This window comes from Salvia miltiorrhiza, chromosome 8 (genome assembly GCF_028751815.1).
Source record: "Salvia miltiorrhiza cultivar Shanhuang (shh) chromosome 8, IMPLAD_Smil_shh, whole genome shotgun sequence".
In the NCBI taxonomy this organism is placed as follows: Eukaryota; Viridiplantae; Streptophyta; class Magnoliopsida; order Lamiales; family Lamiaceae; genus Salvia; species Salvia miltiorrhiza.
The window spans coordinates 24,391,618-24,415,964 of NC_080394.1; the positions used below are offsets into that span (position 1 = coordinate 24,391,618).

Consider the following 24,347-nt stretch of genomic DNA (forward strand, 5'->3'; position numbering starts at 1 on the left):
TAGATTAGTGAGGAGTGATGAGTGAATCACTAATCAAACTAACATTCTTAAGTTATAATTATAAGAATTTTACTAAGAATCGTGAATTAACATTCTTAAATTATAATTATAAGATTCTTACTAAGAATCTTGAATTCTTAGTAAGAAACTTAGATTAGTGATGAGTGATGAGTGAATCACTAATCAAACTAATATTCTTAAGTTATAATAATAAGATTCTTACTAAGAATCTTGAATTAACATTCTTAACTTATAATTATAAGATTCTTACTAAGAATCTTGAATTCTTAGTAAGAATCTTAGATTAGTGATGAGTGATGAGTGGATCATTAATCAAACTAACATTCTTAAGTTATAATTATAAGATTTTTAGTAAGAATTTTTAATTCTTATTAGGAATCTTAGATTAGTGATTAGTTGGGATTCTACTTAAGATTCTTGATTCCAAACTAGATTAGTGAAGAGTTTTGTTAATTATTTTAAATTGAAGAGTGATTAGTTGGGATTACACTTAAGATTCTTGATTCAAAACTAGATTAGTGAATAATCTTGTTAAGATTCTTCAATTGTTTAGTGAAAAAATTCAAGGAAAACGAAAAAAATAACAAAAACATAATGAACAAAAGGAAAAAAGAGAAAGAAAACAAAAAATATATATATAAATTAGCGGTGGCACCTCGCTGCCGCCGGTAAATATTTTAAATATATAAATTAATTGATTTTAAGTATACCGGCGACAGTCGCCGCCGGTGATTAGCGGCGGCAATAATGCCGCCGGTAATTGTGGCCAGAAGGCGGTGGTGCTACTGTCGGACGTCACCGGCGGTTTCCGCCGCCGGTGATTAGCGGCGGCACGTCACCGCCGGTGAATAGTGGTGGCAAGGCCGCCAGTAATTGATTAAAGTATATAAATTAAATAATACTCCCTCCATCCGTCAAAAGTATAACACTTTGGCTAGACACGAGATTTAATAAAATTGGTGATGATGTTGATGTAGTGGAGAAATGGTCCCACCATTTTATGAGATGTGTAGTTGAGATTGAATTTGGGGTGAGTTTTTTGTAAATAAAGAGTGTTTGTAAGGATAAAATATAAAGGTGGATGGTGGGATCATGACTTTAAAAGAAAAGTGGAATACTTTTTGCGGGCGCCAAATATAGTAATTGTGCCATACTTTTGGTGGACGGAGGGAGTATTAGGTATACCAGTGGAACCGCCGTCGGTGATCACCGGCGGCTATGTTGCCGCCGATATTTTCGCCACTATTTTGAAAAACACGGGTTGTCCCGTTCGCTGTCAGTGGGCCGCTGGTAATTACCGACGGGGTCACCGCCGTCGCCGTTATTTCGACGTTTTTTTGTAGTGATATATATTTTTTTATATATATTTATAAGTATGATAATCGAATTAGTATTAATTTTATATAAATATAAAAGTTTAAAAATATTTTCCGTGCATTGCATAAGGTGCAAATGCTAGTAGAATATGAAATCTGAATAAATTATTTTAAAATTTGACACAAAAATCAACATGATAATTATTATTTGACCATGTCATATCCGTAATCAAGCTCGATCATATTGTCTGCAGGTTGCATCAACTTATTTCATACTAATATCCCCTCTTGCACCTTTTCCAACTTTTAATTATTATTAATATTCACTTTAGTCGAAAAAAAAAAAAAAAAAACCTTCCAGTATTTTGATGGACCGACTATATTGTTGACTTGAATTTTAATAAAAAGATCCGCCTGATGAATTTTCGACCCATATAACAAAAGACTGCCCAAAAGATTATGGTTCACGTAAATAACCATAACACAATCAATGGCCTAATTGACTAGGCTTTAATTCTCATTATACTTTTCCTTTAAAAACATTTGTTTCTAGAAACTCGTGATGATATCTGATGCATATATGTAATTATAGGTTAACTTAAAAAATATTCGAATTAAACTACTCTAGCCGTGCATCAATTCGTGTGTCATAGAAGAAGGGGCACGGATTTAAAAAAAAAAAGTGTATTGTCTATTTGTTTAGTGGAGAAGAAAGTACGACTTTTAAGAAAAATTGATTTATTTATTAAAGAAATAATTATTAAAAATGGGTAGGACACAAATTGATAGACGGACCAAAATGACAAATTAGGACACGACTTGGTGGACGTAGAGAGTAGTAAAAATAAAAAATTATCCACAAAGATAAAAAAAAAAAAATTAGTCATATTTATTTTACCCTTTATATAAAAAAATTTAAAAATAATTCACTAATTTCTTAATTGCAAATTTGAATTTTTGAGCTATAATTCACAACCAATAATATTTTCTAGTTGTGAATTCGAATTTTTGGAGCTTAATTCACAACAAATAACATTTCTAGTTGTGAATTCAAGTTTTAAAACTTGAATTCACAACTAGAATAATGCTTGTTGTAAATTAGAGTTTTAAAGCTTGAATTCGAGTTTCAAAACTCAAAGTTGTGAATTCATCGAATTGGTTGTAAATTCAAGAACATTAACAACACAACCTCGCCTCAATCATATTTTTCACAAACATGATACCCTAAACAAAAATCATAATCAAAACGAAAAAGAAAAAAAAGAAAATCAACACAACATAAGAAACGAACTCCGTCGGGTACCAATGTTCCGGCCATCAGCAAACAAATGGGCTAACTCATTTGCATCTATTTTAACAAAACTAACAATATAGTTGCCATTTATGCCCGACAATTCCCTGCAATCAAGCAAGATAGCTCCTAGCTCCGATCATCGTGGCACCAAGAATTCACTCTATTGTACACTATCTTGCTATTTACTTCAAAAATCACCTTATTCATTCTCATTCCTTTGATCCAGGAAAGAGCTTCTCTAAGTCTCATAGCTTGTTCCCTCCTGCACTCTTGGACAGTCATGTAAGCGCACAACTCTAGCCTTTACAAAGGCATCATTCTCATCCCTCACAACTATACCAGCCCCCGAGAAGCTCGCATCAATTAAAATTTTTGCATTCACCCCATATTTCTACCAACCCTCTTCAATGTTATACCATCATTTGCACCTGGGTATTGCCAGACTCCTGCAGCTGTTTATGATGCTGCACATCACCCCAATCATTCCTAGCAGTAATAGCACCCATCACCACTCGAAAATGATTGGTTTGTTGTGAACCCCATACCACCACAACAACATGCAGGTGATAGCCATTTGCTCCACCTCCTGGATACGTAGAAGGTACTGGAAAATGATTGGTTTGTTGTGAACCCCATACCACTACAACAACATGCAGGTGATAGCCATTTGCTCCAGATAAAATGCTTAACTTTGGGAGAGACTAACAAATTCTAGAGCGCATTTCAACAGTCCACATTCCTATTGTACCCATTAAGCGTGAGCGAAACAAGCTAAATTGCACGCTGATTTCACCGTATAACAACCTTGTTTGGAAAAGTGCCAAATCCATTTGACCCCACACTGCTCGATCCGCAAAGGAATGTTAAGAAGGGAGTTTTCATCATCCTCATTAAAAAGCCCCCTTATGAGATTAATATCCCAAGCTTGTTGTCCAGTGGTCATCACACCCTCAAATTCCTCATCTCTAGGTCAATGTCCCAGTGCACATAGAAGCGCCCTCATGACGGAGCCATGAATCCTGAAACATTTTCACCTTATTCCCATTTCCAATTTTCTACCTCATTCCATACTTTAAAAGATCTTGAGAAGAATAGATGCTACTCGAATTGTAACTTGAATTATGCCCCAACTCGGCATTTATATACCCCTCCCCCTCATAGGAAAATATTTAGCCTTAAAAACTCTCCAAACTAAAACATCTAAGTTGGTCATGAGAGGCCAACCTATCTTCCCAATCATAGCAATGTTGATATGTGAAGATTTCGAAAATCCATATCCCCCTTCTTCTTTTGAGAACACATCTGATTCTAACGCATCTAGTTGATGCTTCTCGAGTTGTCCTATTTATTTCCCCACCAAAAAGAATTAATCATTCTTTTGAGTTCGGCTGTGAGAGTAACTGGGAGAAGGAAAGTTGTCATACAATATGCAGAATTTGCCTGCGTCGTTGCTTTAATCAAGATTTATTTTCTCGCTTTAGAAAACTTCTTATACATCCACCCCTCCAAACTCTTCCACATTTTGTCCCTTAAAAAAACAAAGATTGTCTTTCCCAATTAAATAAGGTAGCCCTAAGTATCTCTGCGTATTTAAAAGGTTGTGAGACCCCAAGGATTGCTGAAATTAAATGCCTATTTGTCTCAACCACATTTTTACTAAAAATGTGTCCGACTTCTAGAGGTTAACAGATGGACTTGACGCTTGTTCACAAATATTTAGGACCTCCTTCAACTTTGTGCACTCCTCTTTAGTTGCCCTACAAAAGAGCGTGTTGTCGTCAGCAAAGATCCGGTGTGAAATTGGAGGACCATTCCTACTTATGCGTGTGCCATATAGAGTACCTCTCTTCATCTATGTAGTCAGCATGGCTGATAAGCCTTCCACACAAATGATAAACATGTACAATGAAAGATGAACACCCTATCTAAGGCCACGAGTTGGGTAAATCGGTCCCATCCAACACCTTAAAATCAACATTGCACACACTCATTTGCATCCACTTCAGCCAAGTCTCGCAAAAGCCAAGCTTGCGGATCACCTCAATAAGGTAGCTCCATTCACCCGATCATACACATTGCTAATTTTAATCTTCAGCGCCATGTCTCCAACACGACTATTATTCTTCATCTTCATGGTGTGTATCGCTTCAAAAGCTATCAACATGTTGTCCAAAATAGATCGATCTTCTACAAATAAAAAACTATACTTTCTTTTGAGCGTTGGCCAAACCATGAAAGAAATGCGGGTGATGAGTGTGATTTAATTGTCTAGATTCGAGTTGTTTACCGTGAGTTTTAATTGATATTACACAAATTTGTTGGTATTTTGTGCAGGATTGGCATGGTTCGTGAATGGAAAGTGGCGGATGCTAAAACCGTAAGAAAAATGTGAATTTAAAGAAGCAATTTGATGGAATTTTATGAAAGATTTCGAGAGATACAAGATCAAGAGCCGTCAGAGACACATGCTTATGTATTTCTATAATTCTTAGCCGATAGTCTTTTGATTTAATTGTTTAAAGCTTGTTTTAGTATTATTAAACATTAGTTGGGCTTATATTTAGATTAGTCATTTATTTGGCCCATAGAATTAGGGACGTGAGGTATTAGATGGGCGGCTAGGTATTAGGGATTAGGGAGTAATATAGTATTAGTTTAGTTTAGTTTGGAGAAGCACACGTTTTTTATATTATTTTCCTAGGTTAAGAGTTAATTTTTGTTTTTACTTTTGCTCTTGAAAACTTGCGGCTGACCTGGAGTTCTTCGAATTGTGGCAGCCGCCACTTTTGATTGTTAAGAAGTAGTGAATTTTATTATTTTTTGCAATTTATTTTATTGTTCTATGTTTGATTTTATTTATTTTATTTGTTTCTAGTTTAATTATGAATAGCTAATCTTTAATTCGACGAGAATAATGAAGTATTGATTTAATAATATGTGAGACCTAATTGAGCTTATAATTGATTCCTGTTGATTTCGATTTGTTCCTTGTGTTTAAAGATAGTTCTAATTTAATTTAAGCCTGATCAACTTAGGTTAAATTGGATTACAGTCAATTGATTCCCCCAATCCGTAATTGTTGGAATATGGCTGATTAGTGATAAAGCTAACATGTTCGTAGTAGGAATAAATTGGTGGATGAATTATTACTAGCGTATCTAGGATAATTTATGTAAACTGGGTTCCTTCATCTTAATGCTATTAGAATATTAAATCTAGGTCTGGCGTCTCCATCTAGGTTATATTTTAATAAGGGAAATAAGCAGGTCTGACGTCTCCAGTTGTTTATCGACACAGTAAGTAGGAATTGGGGTACGTCCGTTGCGTTTCACGGTATCCTATAACTGGTTGGTTGATAGGGATTAATTAATCTTTGCGTCGATGATCAAAGTCATTAAATTAATATGGATTTATTCGAGCCGAGTTACTTTTCTTTGATTATTTTCTAGTGTTATTTTATTTGATTTAATTCGCTTTCTTAGTTAATTAATATTTCTTTCAATTTAAGGCGTGGTGGCTACACCAATTTTTAGATCTTTAGGAAATTGATTGCAATTACCTGTTCCCTGTGGTTCGACCCTGCTTATTACTAACTATACTAATTCTTAGCTATTGCAGGAATTATTTGGTGGAATAGGACGTCCACCAGCGGGTTTTTATCTATATCCTTCAACCACAATTGTTTGGATCTTTGTCTCCTCAGATCTTCTTTATGTAAATTGTCCTATAAGGCTTTCTTTGCTTCTAATAATTGAACAATCTTCACCACGTCAATGCTACTCTCCGACCTTCTGTTGAAGGCTTCATTTTTCATTTTTTCCTTTCTCTCATCCTCTTAAAGAGTTCGCCCTTTGACTGCAGCGCATCCACCGTGGCTTTAAGCTTCTCTAGTATATCAATATCCTCTGATTTGGCCCAGTGAATGCTTCGGGGAATAGACGGTTCTGTAATATGTTATATGTGGTAGAAAATATACGGCCCTTTATAAATCAAAATCCTACGAATACTATACAGATTTGGGTACTTTTGTATACCATAGTAATCATAATTATAATTATTATTAATTTTATATAATCTTAATACATCCTACCAAACAATATGGGGTTATTGGCGCCCAAATACACAAACTTTGGGTCCATTTTGATTTTTCCCACGAACTTTGATTCATTTTGTTTTTTCCAACAAATTTTGAGAATTGTTAAAAAATACACGAACTTTGCCCATTTTATTTTTTCCCAAAAAATATATTGTTATAAAAAAATGATCTAAATAATTCTTTTATAATTAACTAGCTAGTTTAATTAATTTAATTAATGATAGATGATAATTATTCATGGTGATATAATTTCTTTTTAATTTTAAAATATATTTCGTAATTAAAACGACATCGTATTGAAAAAAATTTAAAATAAAAGAATTATTTGGATAATTTTTTATAACAATATATTTCGTGGGAAAAAATAAAATGAACCAAAGTTTGTGTATTTTTCGATAATTCTCAAAGTTCATGGGAAAAACAAAATGAGTCAAAGTACGTATATTTTTTGACAACTTTCAAAGTTTGTGGAAAAAATCAAAATGGGTCTAAAGTTCGTGTATTTAAGTACCAATAACCCAACAATATATTACTCCTTCCGTCCATTAAAAGCGGTCACTTTCTTTTGGGCACGAAGACTAAGATGGGGATTGTTATGTTTTAATTAAGTGTGGTCCACCAAAATTAATGAGTCTTAATTAACTTCCTTCAACCTAACTTCTTATTCTTCTTCTTCCTGCATCTGTTCCATTTTCTGCACCAAAATTCTTCTCACTGCACCGCGTCGGTGATCGCCCCACCGCCACTCACCCTCCCTGACTTCGATTTTTAGCGGCCCCAGGCTTCGATTTTCAGCCGCTTGCTCCAGCCCTATGCCCCCGAATCAATACCCTAGGCCCCCAAATCGATACTCCGCCGCTCGCCCCAATCGGAGCCTTAGGCCCCCAAATTGCTGCCCCATGCTTCGATTTTCAGCCGCTCGCCCCAACTGGAGCCCTAGGTCCCCAAATCAATATTTCGTCGCTCACCCCAATCGGAGTCGTAGGCCCCCAAATCGTGGCCCCAAGCTTCCATCCCAACCTGAAGATCGCAACTCACCTTCTTTTTCGGCGCTGATGACGCCGCCAGTCGCCCCTCGCTCCTAGCCCCTCTATTTTTCCCCTATTTCTCGCCCCAAAACTAGACACCCATATCACGACAAGCGCCGATTCTAGCCCTCAAATTCCGCCGATAAGCACCGCCGCCTTCTCCCTTCTGATTCCAGCCCTCGCTCATGGGCCCTCTTTCGATTTTCGACGGATATAGAGAGAGAGAGAGAGAGAGACGAGATAATGAAATGAAAACCCTTCAAGGGTTAGATAGAATAGAGCAGGTAGGTTTTAATTGGAATCTTAATTAAGTTTAATCTAATGGACTTAATTAAATCAAATCTTTCCTATTTTAGAAAGTGATCATTTTTAATGAGACAAATCAAAATGGAAAGATAGCTACTTTTATTGGAACGGAGAGAGTACATTTTACAGATATTAATATTGCATAAGGGTCATACATTAACGTATTGATAGTTATAATTCGTTCTATACAATAAGAACAATGTGAAGCCATGATCTAAAAGTCAACTAGCCCTAACTTTAGAGAAAAAAAAGGGTCATACATTAACTTATTGAAAGTTATAATTCGTTCTATACCATAAAAACAATGTGAAGCCATGATCTAAAAATTTGACTTTTTATATTCTTTTGTCATGTTCGTGAAGCGACTCCACCATTGTCGTCGAGAATCGTGTAACTTCCACGTCAAGTCACACAGCAGCCGTCGCAAGTCGAGTTCGCAACATCGCCGTCTCAAGTCATGCAATTTCTAATAGAGCAAAGATAATATGGACCATGTGCAACTTCTTAAAATAAACCCTTTATTAATATATTAAAAAATTCAGAGAGACTTAAATAAGCTTAAATTTCGCCAAGGGTTCCATAAAAGAATTTGGAAAACTTTTACTAAATTTAAATTATTGATTTATATACTTTGCGTACAGAATGTCTTTGATTTTTACAAATAGTTGTAAACTTTTAGGGTTAATACTTTCAGCGTTTTCTATAAAATATCTCGAACTTTTGTTTTTTCCTAAAAAATTCTGAATAATTCACAGTTTCCATAAAATGTCTCAAACTTTTAGCACTTTTATAAAATAATTTGAACTTTTATTTTTTCTCCAAAAAAATCCTGAACTTTCAACATTTTCTATAAATTGCCTTGCTATACAAAATTAGGTGCCTGAAGGATGACTCTTCTAAAGTTGATTGCAGTCAAGTTGTGAATCTTATATCATTAAATTGATCATTTTAGACTTCTTTGGCAAAAAGAGTCATAATTCGGTCACCAGATTTTGTATAACGGGATATTTTATGAAAAACAGTGAAAGTTTGAGGCTTTTCAGGAGGAAAAAAAGTTTGAGACATTTTATGAAAAACACTGAAAGTTCAGGATTTTGTAGGAGAAAATGAAAGTTCAGGATATTTTATGAAAAATGCTTAATGTTTGGCGTTTAAAAAAATAAAAATTTGAGATATTTATGAAAAATGCTGAAAGTTTGAGACATAAAACACTATTAATTCTAAATTTTATAGGAGAAATTAGCCTTTGGGCCTTTTATATTTAATTGTTGGGCGTCGATTGTCTAATTATTAAAAAGTAAGGCTCTTGATTAAAAGAAAACATTGATGGACTCATCCATACAAAAGTAAAATTTGAGCTATAAAAGTAATATCTGTGCCCATAAAAATTGATGTTCCGAAATTATTTACTCTTTTGGGCCAAGGTTTTGGGAAAATAACTGTAGGAGCCCAGTTGACTTTATTCCAGCAGTTGCTGTGCAGCCTTCCATCTAGCATTTTTTGGGCTAAGTTTTTGGGAAAATAATTGTAGCTCGAAATTGACCTTTTTTTTCTTTTTTTTTCTTTTTTGAATTAGACTTATAAGAAATATTTCAATATAATCAATTATGCAATCCGTACGCAAGATCTCAATACCATATAACTACAAAAAAAACTACACCACACGAAAACAGAAATACAATACCATTTAAAATTGAGAAATACCACTGCACGCAGGTGAAATTGAAGTCAAGATCAGAAGAATTTTTGGATTCATGAACTTTGTCCCAAAAGCAAGGGTTCATTGGCGGAGGCGCAATTGACTTTATTCCAGCAGCTGTTGTGCACCTTTCCATCTGCTCATATTATTTCTTAAAAAAAGATCTACTGATATTTTCCTCAATATATGGAGAGACCGTGATCTCTTTTCATCCTCTGATCTCCTTGATCAAGGATTAATTATTAAAGTATGGTCTCATTTTGGCCACGTCATTTCTTCCCTTCTATTTAAAGACCTCCTCTAATTAATGGCGGAGTGATTCAAGATGTCCAATTTTTTTCAATAAAAATAATAATTATATTAAAAATTAAATTAAATTAAAAATATATTATTATCATTATTATTAACATAATTATGATATCATTTAAATTAAAAAAAGTATATTTCAAAATGACTTTCAAGTTCTTGCAAAATAACTTCAAAAAATTAAAATGGATAAAGCTTTAGAATGCAAATTAATTTTCAATATCAAATTCAAAAAATGAATCTCTAGGATCCAAGTAAATTAATTAAGTGTCCACTTCATCAAAACGTCAATTCAACTCTAAAATTTATATGTCAATCACAGTGTAAAATAATTCAACCCAATAACGATAAAGATAAAATTAATTTTTTATTTTATTTTATAATAATATATTTATAAAATTACAAAATAGTACTCCTATTCTTTTTAAAAATTCCAAGAGGAGTCAAGTGATCTCCTGCCAACCCCTCAGCTCAACATGCTCCAAACCTCATTGCATGCGATCAGATTACTATATATGGGTAAATTTTCCTCTCAATCATCCTTCTATATTTCCTTTCTTTTTAAGATCACAAGAAGCTAAACTTGACCGCTTCTCCATTTTTCCAGCACTTATCTCTCGAGACCAAGCAATAAAGGCGCAACATAATTTGTTTTCATTTTCAAAGATACCAACCTAACTTAGTAGTCGACTGCATAAAGCTTAGTTAACCAAAGACTACAGTAAGTCCCTATGATCTTGGGAAGATTTTTCCTTAACCTAGGATTAATGGTAGGCTTTAAAAATTTACCTTGACTCTAGTTTTAAAAGAAAATGACTTAATTTATTGTCGTTGCCGCCGCCGACTGAGGGCAGACAGCAAGTTCACGAGATCGACCGGAGACATTAGCTAACTAGAGGAAAGAATTTCCTTCTGTTGTGCTTTAGAAAATTATGTGGATCCAGATTTTAATGAGGGTATATTCGAAATTGTATTTAATAAAAAAATATGTGAAATTATTTCACAAGGACTAAGATTTTAAATCGTAGTGTATGATAATGGAACAATAGATTTTTGTAAACAGTGTTTACGGTTATCCGTTAAAACCGTATACAAAACTACACATACAATATATATAGTTCGGAATAAATTAGCAATGATAGATAAATGTAATCTATTGAATACAATAGACTACAATTGAAGGAATATGTGCGTGACAAACTGTAGTTTATGTCCATGATAAATTTTTGATGGTTAATGTAGAATCGAATATAAATTTTTAATTAAAATGCAACATCCTAATGTAGCTAAAAACATTTTAATTGTAGAAAATTCTATCCACATGAATAAAATTATGAAAATATTAATATTTAATATCAAAATACCTTTATAGTGTATAAAAATATAAATTACATTGATACACACTTTTTAATCACTAAAATCGTGTACTCTTTTTAGTAGACGAGTATTCTTTTTCCTCTTTCTGAGGTTTTAATGAGGCTCGGCCCTTAGTTTGCTTCTCTGTGCTTTCAAGGGTTTAGATTTTTCTTTTTCCTTTTATAAAATTTTATTTTAATAATAATCACTAAAATCGTGTAACAATATATTTTCTTTTTAGCAAGTTTGGTTGTGATCGTTATCTCATGTCTTATATTTTTTCTTTTTCATTTGAATAAATCGAGCACTAGGCCCCTTTTAAAAAGTTTAATATTTCATGCCACTCAAAGAGCGAGAAAGAGACGCGACGTCAAAGGAATGACAATCCCTACTCAAACTGATGTAAATACAAGATTTTTTTTTTCATTTTAAAAGCAAAGATTATATTCTCTCCATCTCATAAGAAAATGAATATTTATAACTGACACGAGTTTTAAAAAACGTTGGACAGTGAGTGGAAAAGAGATTTCACTTTATGAAAAATAAAGAAATTGTGGTTGGATGTGTACTAAAAATAAAAATGTTCATGTTTTTATGAGACGCCCCAAAATAACAAAATGTTCATATTTTTGTGAGACGGGGACTGTTACATGATTTTCACAATTAAAAGAGTGTGTAACAATGTATTTTATACTATTATACACTATAGTGTATTTTGATCAGAAATGTTAATACTTTCATAATTTTATTCGTATAGCTAGAATTTTCTACAATTATAAAAGATTTTGGCTACATTAAAGTGCTGCCTCTTAATTAAAAATATATCTTCAATTTTATATTAACCATGAAAAGAATTATTCTTAATTTTTTTATTACAATAATTTAAGTTTAACAATTTATTAATATAAATATACAAAAAGTGTATGGTGTAAAGAATCCGAACCGACCATGTACCATCGTCATCTTCATGAATAATTATTATCCCCGAGATCATGAGTATATCCTTAACTACCCCCGAGTTCATCATGTACATGTAGACAAATGTATAGATGGTTGAGAAGATCATCCCACATCCACAACTCTCTTTAGTATCATCCATAACCATAAATAATAATTATTGAAAAGAATCAATAAAATAAAACAGAAAAATTAAGAAAAAGAAGAACCTACAGGCCAGAATTGTAACAAACAATATTAATTGAGTTAATATATAAGAATACCCACTTTTATATAGCAAAAATAAATTTTACCCACTCAAATAAAAACTTTAAAAAATACTCATTTTTGTGTTAAATGACTAAATTACCCCTCTATATAAATGGGCAATTATAATAAAAAAATTTAAAACTTGAATTCACAACCAATACTAGCCATTCAGTTGTGAATTCGAGTTTTAAAGCTTGAATTCACAACCAAAATTAATGACAGTTGTGAATTCGCTGGTTGTGAATTCGTGGGTATTTTTTAAATTTTTATATGCAAGGGTAAAATAGTAAGTGTGAGCATTTTTTAATTTTTTTATCTTAGTGGGTATTTTTTAAATTTACTATTCCAAAGTGGCTATTTTCAAAATCCACTCAATTCATATTAATTTTGTTTAACAATAAATCTATGCAGCCACATTGTGGCCACCCACACACTAGTATAATAAGGAAATTTTTGATTTATTTTATTTATTTTTTAAAATAAAAATAGGATTTAGTTAGTTTACTATATTCTCTACATTGTACTTATTATTTTTTTTTTGCATTTTTTATTTTTAATTTATTTTTTAATAAAAATAAAAAAGTTACCAAAAAATTATAAAAAAATAATTACAATGTAGAGAATATGATAAAATAACTAAATCTTATTTTTATTTTAAAAAATAAGTTAAATAAATTAAATTATTTTTTATTTAGATAAATTGTGGACAGTCACGACGTGGCTGTTTAGCATTGCCCTTTCTTTAAACGTGGTGACAAAATATTGTCCTACAGATTTAATGCACCTATTACTTTTAATACAATTCCCTCATAAATATCATCACTTCATCCTATGGATCTACATCTACTGATTTTTAAAATTGCAGATTCCAACAACATATTCATAGACTTCTTGAAACCAATAATTAGTCCGCAAAGTCTCCGGCCACTTCAATATATATTTTGCATTATTCGTGTTCCATTTAATGCCATAACTCTAGCCGCATTTCTCTCTAATTTCTTAAATTCCAATCCAATTGCAGATCCAAAATTCTCATAAAATATCCTCAAACAAAAAAAAAATGATGAATAGTGGCCAAGATGACAAGTTTTTCTCCATGCTTTCATCAAGGGACAAAAGGTACAACTCGTCCAAGCAGCTTTGCGGCGAGGCCTCCTTCAGGGCGTTGTACTACGGAGGCGCTGCCGGCACCGTGCCGTTCCTGTGGGAGTCTCAGCCGGGGACGCCTAAGCACAAGCTCAGCGACGGCCCTCTCCCGCCGCTCACTCCGCCGCCGCAGCACCAGTCGAGTCCTCTAGCTAGCCCTAGCATGAAGAAGAAGCACTCCAAGATTTTCAACTCCATATTTGCCAGAACACCTTCGACAAAGATCAGCGCTCCCACTTCGCTACCTTCGTCACCTTATTCCTTGTCGTATTCGTCGCCGTCGACTCCGTTGCATTCCGGCGGCAAAGAAAGTCAGAAAGCTCGTTTAAGTTGGATTGGTTTGGAGGGGGAGGAGGAGGTAAGGGATTATTCAGCAACCTCAACATTGTGTTTTCGTGGATCAAGTTCGTGTAGGAGATCTAAGAGTTATTATGGGTACCCAATAAAGAGTGTGAAGAAGGTGGTCAAGTCCATTACTCGTCGTCGCCATTTCTCAAATTAACAGAAAATGTTTTCCTGTTCGATTTGCACATCATCAGATACGATACCTCTAGCTTGCTCGTTAAATGTGTGTTGGATTGAGAATTTCATTGATAATTAATGTCCTGGTTTTTTTTTTTTTTTTTTTTTGTTATAAAAAAATCCTAGTGATAAATCCAATCAAGATTTACAATATTTTGATTTGGTTGAGTTGATGAAATTAACATTTGTTTGTTTTTGATTTTTTTTTAAAATTAATTTGGGAACTGGACCGACACAAAACTTGTTTCCAATCATGAATTTATCACAAAATTGACTTGTGACAATGATCGGTCATTAGTCCATTTTCGTAAGATGGGTTGGTACCGGTGATTATAGTGTATAATATATTTATGTATACTATTTTAATATATTATTTGATAAAAAATAATACGAATCAATTTATAAATTAAAAACGTTAAAATATTATATTGATATGAGAGATTCTGTATACCACCTACGAAGTTAGTGTATTCAATACAAATATTAATTGTAACTAATATTAACTTTATATAATTTTAATAGATTATATCAAACCACATATTATATTTTATAGATGTTGTAGTACATTTTACTAAACGTGATATTAATATGACATATAGTAAAAAACATTCTGGCCAAACATATCATACATTATCCCATAGAGCGTACCAAATGAACCCTTATGGTATCATCATCATTATATAATACGGTTTGGGATTCATGGCCTCCCCTTAATCCTAGGTCCTATGTGGCGTATCTTAGAATTCAAGATTTAAAATCTCTGCAATTTTAGAGCTTTCTAGCTTTAAAATATATCCTACGTGGCAATTTACATTCACATCACTTATTTTATTTTATTTTACACTTTTTCTGGTTTGTTTTTATATTAAACACACACAACGCACCACTTTTATTTCTCTGGAATTCAATCCAATTCTCCACGCCAGAACAAAACGCAATCCAGCTCCTCTCCCCCTTCTCCACCGCCGGCCATTCTCCCCCTTCCTTCCAACCCCAAGTGGGCACCGCCGCCCCATCTCCACACCTCCTCTCTCCCCAAGAAACCATAGATCCCCAAATCCTGCCCCCCCTCTTCTCACCGCCGCCCCATCTCCACACCTCTATATATTATCAACTATACATTATTTTCAACAAGAAATTGGAAGGCTGGATACAATTAGGTGCATATGAAGATTCATAAGATTTAATAATTCATTCGTCACTTTTCAGTATAACATTCTAAAAATAAACTCTTAACATAACAAATATAAGAAATCTTTTATTATCTTTAGGCATGTACAATATTCGCCAAAGAAGGCCTCAAAATATATATATATACATATATATATATATATATTCACAAAAAAAAACTGATGAATAAATAAAAAATCTACCATTTTTTAATGTAATTGATCATTACTTTCATTCTTCAATCATTCTATTATTCATACATTTGAAACTATTAATGCAATTAAGTTCATTAGCATATATGGGGGCTGATTTTCGATTGAAGATGGGCTGATTTTCGATGGGTGTTGATGGGTGATTTCAATTTAAATATGGACAGACTGGATTGAAGATTGAAGATACGAGGGAAGAGGAAGAAGAGGAGGAGAATGAGGATGATGAATCAAGAGGGCTAACAATTTATTGTGTTTTATTAAGTATTAACTATTAAGACTATGATTTATTTGTTATTATTTGGTTAAATTTATTATGAATTAGTAGTGTCTTGCTTATATTATTGGCGAATTATGAATTTATAATATATACATAAAATATATTTTAAATTAAAAAATTAAAACGTATTTTTGATGTATCGTATCATATTTTTTTTTTTTGGAAAAATGACGTATTTACGTCCCCGTATCGTATCGTTTCCGTATTACGTATTCGTCTCCATGCTTCATAGAATTATTCTATTATTCAACTAATATTTATCGTTATTTTCAAGCCTTGGCGGGTATCCGACAGGTGGTGGGTGGCGGGTATCCGACGGGTAGCGGGTGGCGGGTATCCTACGGGTAACGTGTTGGTGGATACCCGACGGGTGGCGGGTATCCGCGGATCGCGGGTATGAGTGGCAAATAGTAGTGTACAAGAAGTTAAAATTTTCTCTAAAATTTGCTGCAGTTTCGTGGTGATTTATTTGTTGAGTGATTTATTGCATTTGTTGGGTGGTTGATTGTAGAATGTCGAAACCGAGAACAGCATTGCCCCTACCTCTCAAGCCTCGACAGGTATCTGACAGATAGTGGGTGGCAGATATCTGACGGGTAGCGGGTGGCGGTCTGACGGGTATCCACGGGTCGCGGGTATGGGTGGCAAATAATATTTTCGAATATACGTTTTGCTAAGTTATGTTAAGGATGAAAGTCCTCTATAATTTATTTTTTCATTTTAGTTTGATGTGTAACGTAAATCTATATCATATTAATAGTTTTTTTAGTGAATAATCTCCATAATGTATAAATATATTAAGAAATAATTTTTATGTTTTTTTTATATAAATTATAACACCAAATGATACCCGTCGAAATTCGACGGGTTACACACTAGTTAAATTAAATTAGTGTATGACTCTGTGGACATTAAACCGTAAATCACTCCACGTGGTGATTCAAATTTTACATTATTTTTGTGTAATAAAATTATTTTTATGTAAATATTTTTTAATTAATTTAATTTGATGTAACATAGTTCAAATTATATTGATCTAAACCACTTGTGTCAATTATTTTTATTGGGATAATAGAAATATCCTTTGTTAGGGATAATAGAAAGGGGTAAAATGATATATACCGTTTTTTGAAAGACAAAATCTAAAAAATACTCATCATTTATAAAATATATATTCTCTCCGTCCCACAAAAGTGTGCATCACTTCTGGTGGCATGAGTTCTAATAAAATGTTAGATGAGTGAATTGGAAGTTGAAAAAGTGATTCACTTTTAATTAGTAAGAAATAAGGAGTTAATGGTGTGGTAATATCCAAAAATTGTAAATGTACATTCTTTTGGGACTTTTCAAAATAGAAATAAAGGCACACTTTTATGGGACGGAGGGAGTAAATTATACTCATTTAGTCATTTAAGACATTTTTACCCTTATGTGCCATTTATTTTATTAAAGTTATAAAATCATTAAAATATGAAAATAAAAAAGAGAAGTCATGCCACTACCAGCAAGCGGTCGACGACCACCGCACATCGATGGACGGCGGCTGACGACCATTGCATGCCACTGTCGGCCGACGACCATCACTCCATCACCAATCGTGGTGTTTCGCAGATCTACACCACTATTAGTGATCTAACACCAGAACCACCACCAATTCACAAATTTATCACAACAATACTTAAATCAAATGAATGCTCAACACTAACATACTCGATTTGATGCTTGACACTCGACACCTGACGTCGAGCGTCGAGCAATAGTTCAAATTGAATTATTATGCTCGACACTCAAGCGTCGAGTATTCGAGTGTCCAACATTGAGGGTTGAGCGTCAAGAAACTATTGCTTGAGTGTCGAACATTGAACATCGAGTTGAGCATTGTAGATTCTCTCTATGTGTGTAAGAGAGAGAGAGAGAGAGAGAGAGAGAAGGCGGTGCTATGGCGAGACGGTGGCGCGACGCGGAGGAGGGTGAGCGACGAGGCTGTGGCGTGGGGCAGCGTAGAGGAGAGGGGTAGCGGATTTGGGAAGAGAAAGGGGGATAAAGAGAGATGTGTGTCTAGGGAGAGATCGCGACCTGTGTATTTTTGAAGGCCTTATCCCGCGTCATGTGGTCCTGCTCGTAGCAGACTGCACGATGTTTTTATTTTGGCTCGTTATTCCTCGTTTTTGAACTCCGATTCGCACACTAACTAATATTAAGTTGTATTTTAACCCTATCATGATCAACCTCCCTAATTTTGATAACATTTTCCTTATATTTCATCAAAAGATGCAAATAAGTATCAATTCTCAAAAAAATAAGCAAAATTAAACATAAACTTGTTTCAAATACAATTTTCTCTAATAAATTCGATACAATTACACCTCTAAGAATGTAGAAAATCCATGTTTATGAATGACTTGTTCACTAAAGAGAGTTTTTATGCCTTAATTTTGCACTAGACCTCATCAGCCACCTCCGCATTGAAAGGTTTTCAAATGAGTGGCCGCTCCGGTCGCACCGTTGAATGACATCCCAGTGTTGCGGCACCAACAACATCTCAATATTCACCGGTCTACGACTGCGCCGCCAGAAATTTTCTTGTCAAGTGCCATCATGGCTATTGGAATCAATCCTTATGTGTGTATATGTATATGTTCATTCGAGAGTGTACAGAACAAACAAATAAAAACAAAACATTGGAGATTCCTTTAGAACACAATTAGAGGATCTAATCTAATTGTTTGTCGAAGCGAAGTGCGTTCAAAGAGAAACACCAATCACATGAAACTAACCCAATATGATTTACCAACAAGATGATATTTTGTCTGAACAGATAAAAAGTGGAACTCACCGAGAGCAATAACATTAAAACCTCTAGTATTCTTCCTCAAGCAACTGAAGGGTTTTGTTCCATGGTTTTCCAGTACCGATTAAGAAACCATAAAGAGTCGGCTTCCACAGCAAACCCATCCTGATTACGATGCCAACCGAAGTAGGCGTGAGTCCGATTCTTTATGTCGAAAATGCCATGGCCGTAGCTGGGTTCGCGATAAGCTGAGTACTTTGGCTGTGGCTCTGTCATCCTACAAGCAAAATATAAACAAGGTCGATCACTTCCCCAAAATTATCAGAATCATATGTTTTTTACACCACATTCAGCTTTTACATACTCGGTGAGTAAGCCTTCTTGATTTCCTCCGTCTCCAATGGTGATATAGACCGGAGCAGAGTCGTCATTGATAGGAGTGCACAATCCATTCACCACGTTGTACTGTATGTTGGATATACGCTCCTGTGTGAGAAGATATGACAATGTGAAATTGGATCGAACTCAGTGTAGCTCGTACGCTTATTCAAGTAAAGGTTATATTCAAGAGATAATTTGGCTAAGGATTGAAGAAAATATTGAAAATAAACATAAGGATATCAAATGATGATCTCCATTCCACATGAAATAATGATCTCTACTCCACATGAAAGAATATTAGATACTTACAGATCGTTCATACGCATGCACATGACCAGCAAAGACCACATCAACTTTGTACTTCACGAACCATTCTTCATACATCACTCGCATAGTCTCTCCTTCCATATAGTGATGAACATAGCTGCTATACAGTGGACTGTGCATGAGTACGATAAGCCATGGTGTTTCGGCCCTATTCACTTTAGATATCTCGTTTGTGAACCACTTATATTGAGGGGTATATATCGCTGCCAAAAAAAAAAATGAGTTAATTAATAGGATAAACATCACTTTAAACTATTTTTGCACTATCAATTATATCCTGAACTATCAAAAATGTTTTTATTTTTTATACCTTGAACTATAAATTTTGCATCAATTGTACCCTCGATCCATTTTCCGGCTCTAAAAAGTTAACGTGGCTCGGTGGATTGCTACAGTCGATTAAGACTTTCTTTCAAAAAAATTGTCATGGATGCCCATGTCAATTAAAATGAAAAAAAATAAAAAAAATCTCCACATCCTCCGCCCTCTTCCTCCCTCTCTCTTCTGTCTCTCTCTTCCTCCTGAAACAATATAACCCCATGCCACCAAATCTGCCCTCGATGCCGACCCACTCATTACTGGAAAGCTCCTCCTCCACAGTTGGGACGACAATCGTTAGGACCAAAGACGGATCTAGAGGCCGGGCAGCCTCGGCGGTCGCCCCGTCAATTTTTTTTTATTACCTATATATATGTATATCTTTTGATGAAATCTCGGCGGTCGCCCGGTCTGTTTTCTTTACTAACATTTATTAAAAACATCCGATGAAATCTCGCCCGGTTCTAATTAAATTTTTAGATCCGTCCCTGGTTAGGACCAGTCCACAAAACTTGCAAGCCCATTTCACCAGGGCAATCAGATTTCCTCTTGCACGGATTTGGTGCTTACAATTGTGTGAGGCAAGAAAGAGAGACATAAGAGAGAGAGAGAGAGAGAGAGAGAGAGAGAGGGAGGAACAGGGCTCGGAAGGTTGAGAATTTTTTATTTTCTTTTTCATTTTTTAATGACATGGCATCCATATCAATTTTTTTTTCTTTAAGTCTTAATCTACTGTGGCAATCCGGCAAGCCACGTCAATTTTCCAAAGCCAGAAATGGATGCTAGGTACAATTGATACAACATCAATAAATTAAGGTTAAAAAAAATATTTCCGATAGTTCAGGATTTAATTGATAGTGTGAATAGTTTGACGTTTAAAGTGATATTTACCCTAATTAATATGGTGATGAAAGGTAATACAGTAGTTTATTTACACAAAATGCTGAAATTCATACCATAAGCTGAATATGAGGATAGGACGATGATGTAGGCTGAAGCTCGCTTGATTGAGTACCAAAGAGGAGATGTGCTGTTAGATGCTTTATATGGTGTCCAATATCGATGTGTGAATGGCTTGAAGGGTATAGTTTCACCCTGCAGAAAAATAATTTATTTAATTCAGATACATGTAGATCTTATGAGAACTAATGCAAACAATATGCATAGAGATTGATAATGCAATCTAAGCAATTACGAGAGCTCTGTGAATTGACATAATAAGAAAATTTTGCATCTCTAATTCTAGACTAAGTTACAATAAAGGCAATTCATTTTTTGATAATGACTTTGTGACCAACCCAAAGAAGTAAAACACGACATCTTAATTAAAGACTTACTATTTCTGGAACATAATCAATTTCATGATTCCCAGCAGTCCAAATCCAAGGTTGATACGCCACATTTCTCTCTACGAATCTCCCCCATGTATCCCACCTCGTGTTATCATGCAACGGATAACTATCAGCATAGGAGAGGTCTCCAACAAACAGAATTGCCTGTCCTTTTGCTGGGTTCAGCTCATAATGAGTTACCGTCTGATTTGAATTGTGAGTCTGACCTAGATCACCTGCTCATGATGCCACATAGACTGGCTTCACAACAGAAGTGTAAACTTCATGGTGCATTTATGTTTAGTTTTTCGTTCTTTTTCATTCAAATTTATGACAAACATAATCTATTATAGAAAAGGATGTAGATTTCGAGTGCAGAGAAGATGTAACATGCTTGCTTCCTTGTCATTCCAATAGAGTGACATTAGATTATCAGGAAACCGGGAGAACAAGAAGTTCATTCTACAAGAACAATATTTAAGACTAAAATGATAGTCATATTCCATTTTTTTCTGTATTTTTCTTTTCAATCTGCCTCGACATGACTATGCAAAGCTTCCACAATCAAAGAAATAATTACACTTCTTGATGACTGAGACATACCTATAAGCCCAAATGTATAAGGAACATCAGGCCCTGGTTGGGGAGGTGTAACGAACCAAAATTTTCGTGTCACGTTCCCACTTCCAACCACATAGTAGTATTTGGTATCAAACTGCATTTTCAGCAAATATTTTCAAGAATCAAAACCTTGCTCATTGTAAGACTATAGACCAAGATTCAGGCTGCAGTTAAAGAGACTAAGAGAGTGTTCGAGAGAGGCTTACCTCCAAATTATTGATTGTGCAATGATGAATGTAACCGGAGGTATAATTGTAATACTTGTATCTAACAACATCACCATTTACAGTTTTCTTGAGCTGGCTATTTGCAGCCCAGTACAGCACTGAAATGGAACCAACTTCATCTGGTGTAATCCATGAGACAATGACCCCCTTGCCCTCGTGATCTCCTTGTGTTATGTGAACCTTAAAAACCAAGCAAGCATAATTTTGAAGTACACAGATGCAGAATTTGTGTCAAATGGTTACAGAATTTCTTTAACTTCTAGGCATCCCATGAAAATAATGTGTTCAACCAAATTTCGCTACCATCAAATCTCTTCTAGTTCTGATGATGCATCACTAAAAAATCACTTTCAAAACCCAAAAGTTAAAGATCAAATGCAGTAATTGGTTGAGCTACTGGATTACCCTTATGGTTTTGACTTTTGAGGATATCTAGTTTGATGGATACAAGTCTCGTGGATAAAATGTTTGGATATGACAAAATTAACAAAGATATCCAATATATAACTCTGATCAATTAAGGAGGATTTAACTGGGATATATAACAATCATTTAATACCTTTTCAGTCACCATTTCTGACATAATCTTTAGTGATCCATTAACCAAGTAAATGAAACATTATTTACTGATGTTACACTCAATAGAAGTATGTGAAATATTCAAGCATATGCCCAGACAACAATAATATAATCAATCTAAAAATAGATGTAGTGATAATGTATCAACTTATCCATCAATGGCATATATAGTTACATATCCAGTACAACATTCTTCCCTAAAAAAAACTTAAGAAAAAAAAAAAAAAAAGACCTGCTTCACTTCAAGCACAATACGATCTGATCAAAAAATGTCCTAGATCACTGGTCATTTCCATTGCCAAAAAATCTTACTCTGATCAATCTCGATTGTATCAATACTCCTAAAAATCATTGGATTTTTCTAACGACTAAATTTAAGAAGTATAATATGATCTGAAATCGGCCCAGGGCTGAGAGGTAGAGATCATCAACACAAAATGGATTTGAAAGCAGATAAACAACTAAAATGAAAAATAAATGGCCGAAAAATAGTAGTTTCGTACCTGCTGAGGAGCATTATAACCAAGAGGCACGCGAAATACATCACTGTCCAGTGGCATATCTGTGCTAATCCCACTCGCTCTCACATAGCTGCTGGTCAACCCAGCTTCACACACGCCCAAGCTTTCACTGAAGAATATGCTCACCAACAACAGATGCACAAATCTAGCGACAATCATTTCAACACAATTTTTGCTATTTACAAATCAGTAATAATCCGAGCACGAAAGAGGTCGGGGTCTCGCAATCGAGCTAGGAGCAGCTGCTGAATTTGTTGAATTTTCTAAGTTTAGCATAGCACTACTTCCGTGTAGTAATGGGATATTTTGGCATTTTCTCCCGCTGGGGAATATTCATTTGGAATAAAATCGTTTTTATCATTCAAACTACCATTATCAACAACCATCTAATCACACCTCTAAAAAAAACACAAAAAACAAATAATAATAATAATAATAATAATAATAATAATCTATATCTATATAATACTATAAAAGAGCAGTTTAACCGTAAAATTTTACCGTCAATTTTTCTCTTTCCTATAAAAAAACGATATTCTCTCTCCCACAATCTATCCCAATATTTACTCATTAAATATCTATTAGTTAATCTATATATATAAAACATGCACGAATTTTTTCTACAAAAATTTCTCTCTTTACTTTGCATTTTTTGTTTTGATTCTTTTTTAAAATTCATCAACTTTTACTTAAAAAAAATATTTTATATGGATGTTAAATTAAAGATAATAATAAGATCTTTAAATTGATGTAAAAATTATAAAAAATAAATTTAAAATAAATAAATTATTATCATTTAAGTCACAAATTTTCTCTCTCTCTCTCTCTCATCTTTCATCTATCCTCTCCTCTCTCCTACCTCCTCTCTTTGAATAACACGTTCAATTTTTTTCTATTTCATTCTTTTTTCAACATTTATTTTATTTTATTTTTTATATTTTTGTTAGACATCATTTTTAATATTTTCTATTTCTTTTTTTTTGCTATAACAATTTAATGTAACTAAAAAGATTAGAATTATATTTGTTCATTTTAGAACTCTTTAGCTTAAAAATAAATTTTAAAGGTTGAAATTTATATTAATATAAATTTATAGATAATTAATTAATTATATCTTAAAAAATTAATTTCAAATATGATTTTAGATTTATTAAATTTTTGTATGAATTTTTATATTTCTTTATATTAACATATTTGTTATTATTATGTCTTAATTAAATTTAATACTGTATTAGATTGAGAATTGACAATCTATATAGTACATAAAAGATGAATTTTTCCCCTCCATGTTTTCCC

The 24,347-nt window shown here is 33.9% G+C and overlaps 2 protein-coding genes across 2 annotated transcripts; one reads left to right on the forward strand and one right to left on the reverse strand.

Moving 5' to 3' along the window:
- The first annotated feature begins 13,493 nt into the window (after positions 1–13,493).
- On the forward strand, positions 13,494–14,498 carry LOC130999617 (uncharacterized). The gene has a single exon (XM_057925203.1). It carries the CDS (start codon positions 13,689–13,691, stop codon positions 14,274–14,276), a length of 588 nt encoding a protein of 195 aa, XP_057781186.1. The 5' UTR covers positions 13,494–13,688; the 3' UTR covers positions 14,277–14,498.
- A 4,125-nt stretch (positions 14,499–18,623) lies between these two features.
- LOC130997162 (purple acid phosphatase 2-like) lies at positions 18,624–23,428 on the reverse strand. The gene is made up of 8 exons (XM_057922423.1): positions 23,034–23,428; positions 21,931–22,131; positions 21,707–21,818; positions 21,110–21,339; positions 20,729–20,867; positions 19,437–19,657; positions 19,111–19,232; positions 18,624–19,023 (listed from the first exon to the last, which is right to left on the reverse strand). Exons 1-8 carry the CDS (start codon positions 23,208–23,210, stop codon positions 18,828–18,830), a joined length of 1,398 nt encoding a protein of 465 aa, XP_057778406.1. The 5' UTR covers positions 23,211–23,428; the 3' UTR covers positions 18,624–18,827.
- Between the last annotated feature and the right edge of the window lie 919 nt (positions 23,429–24,347).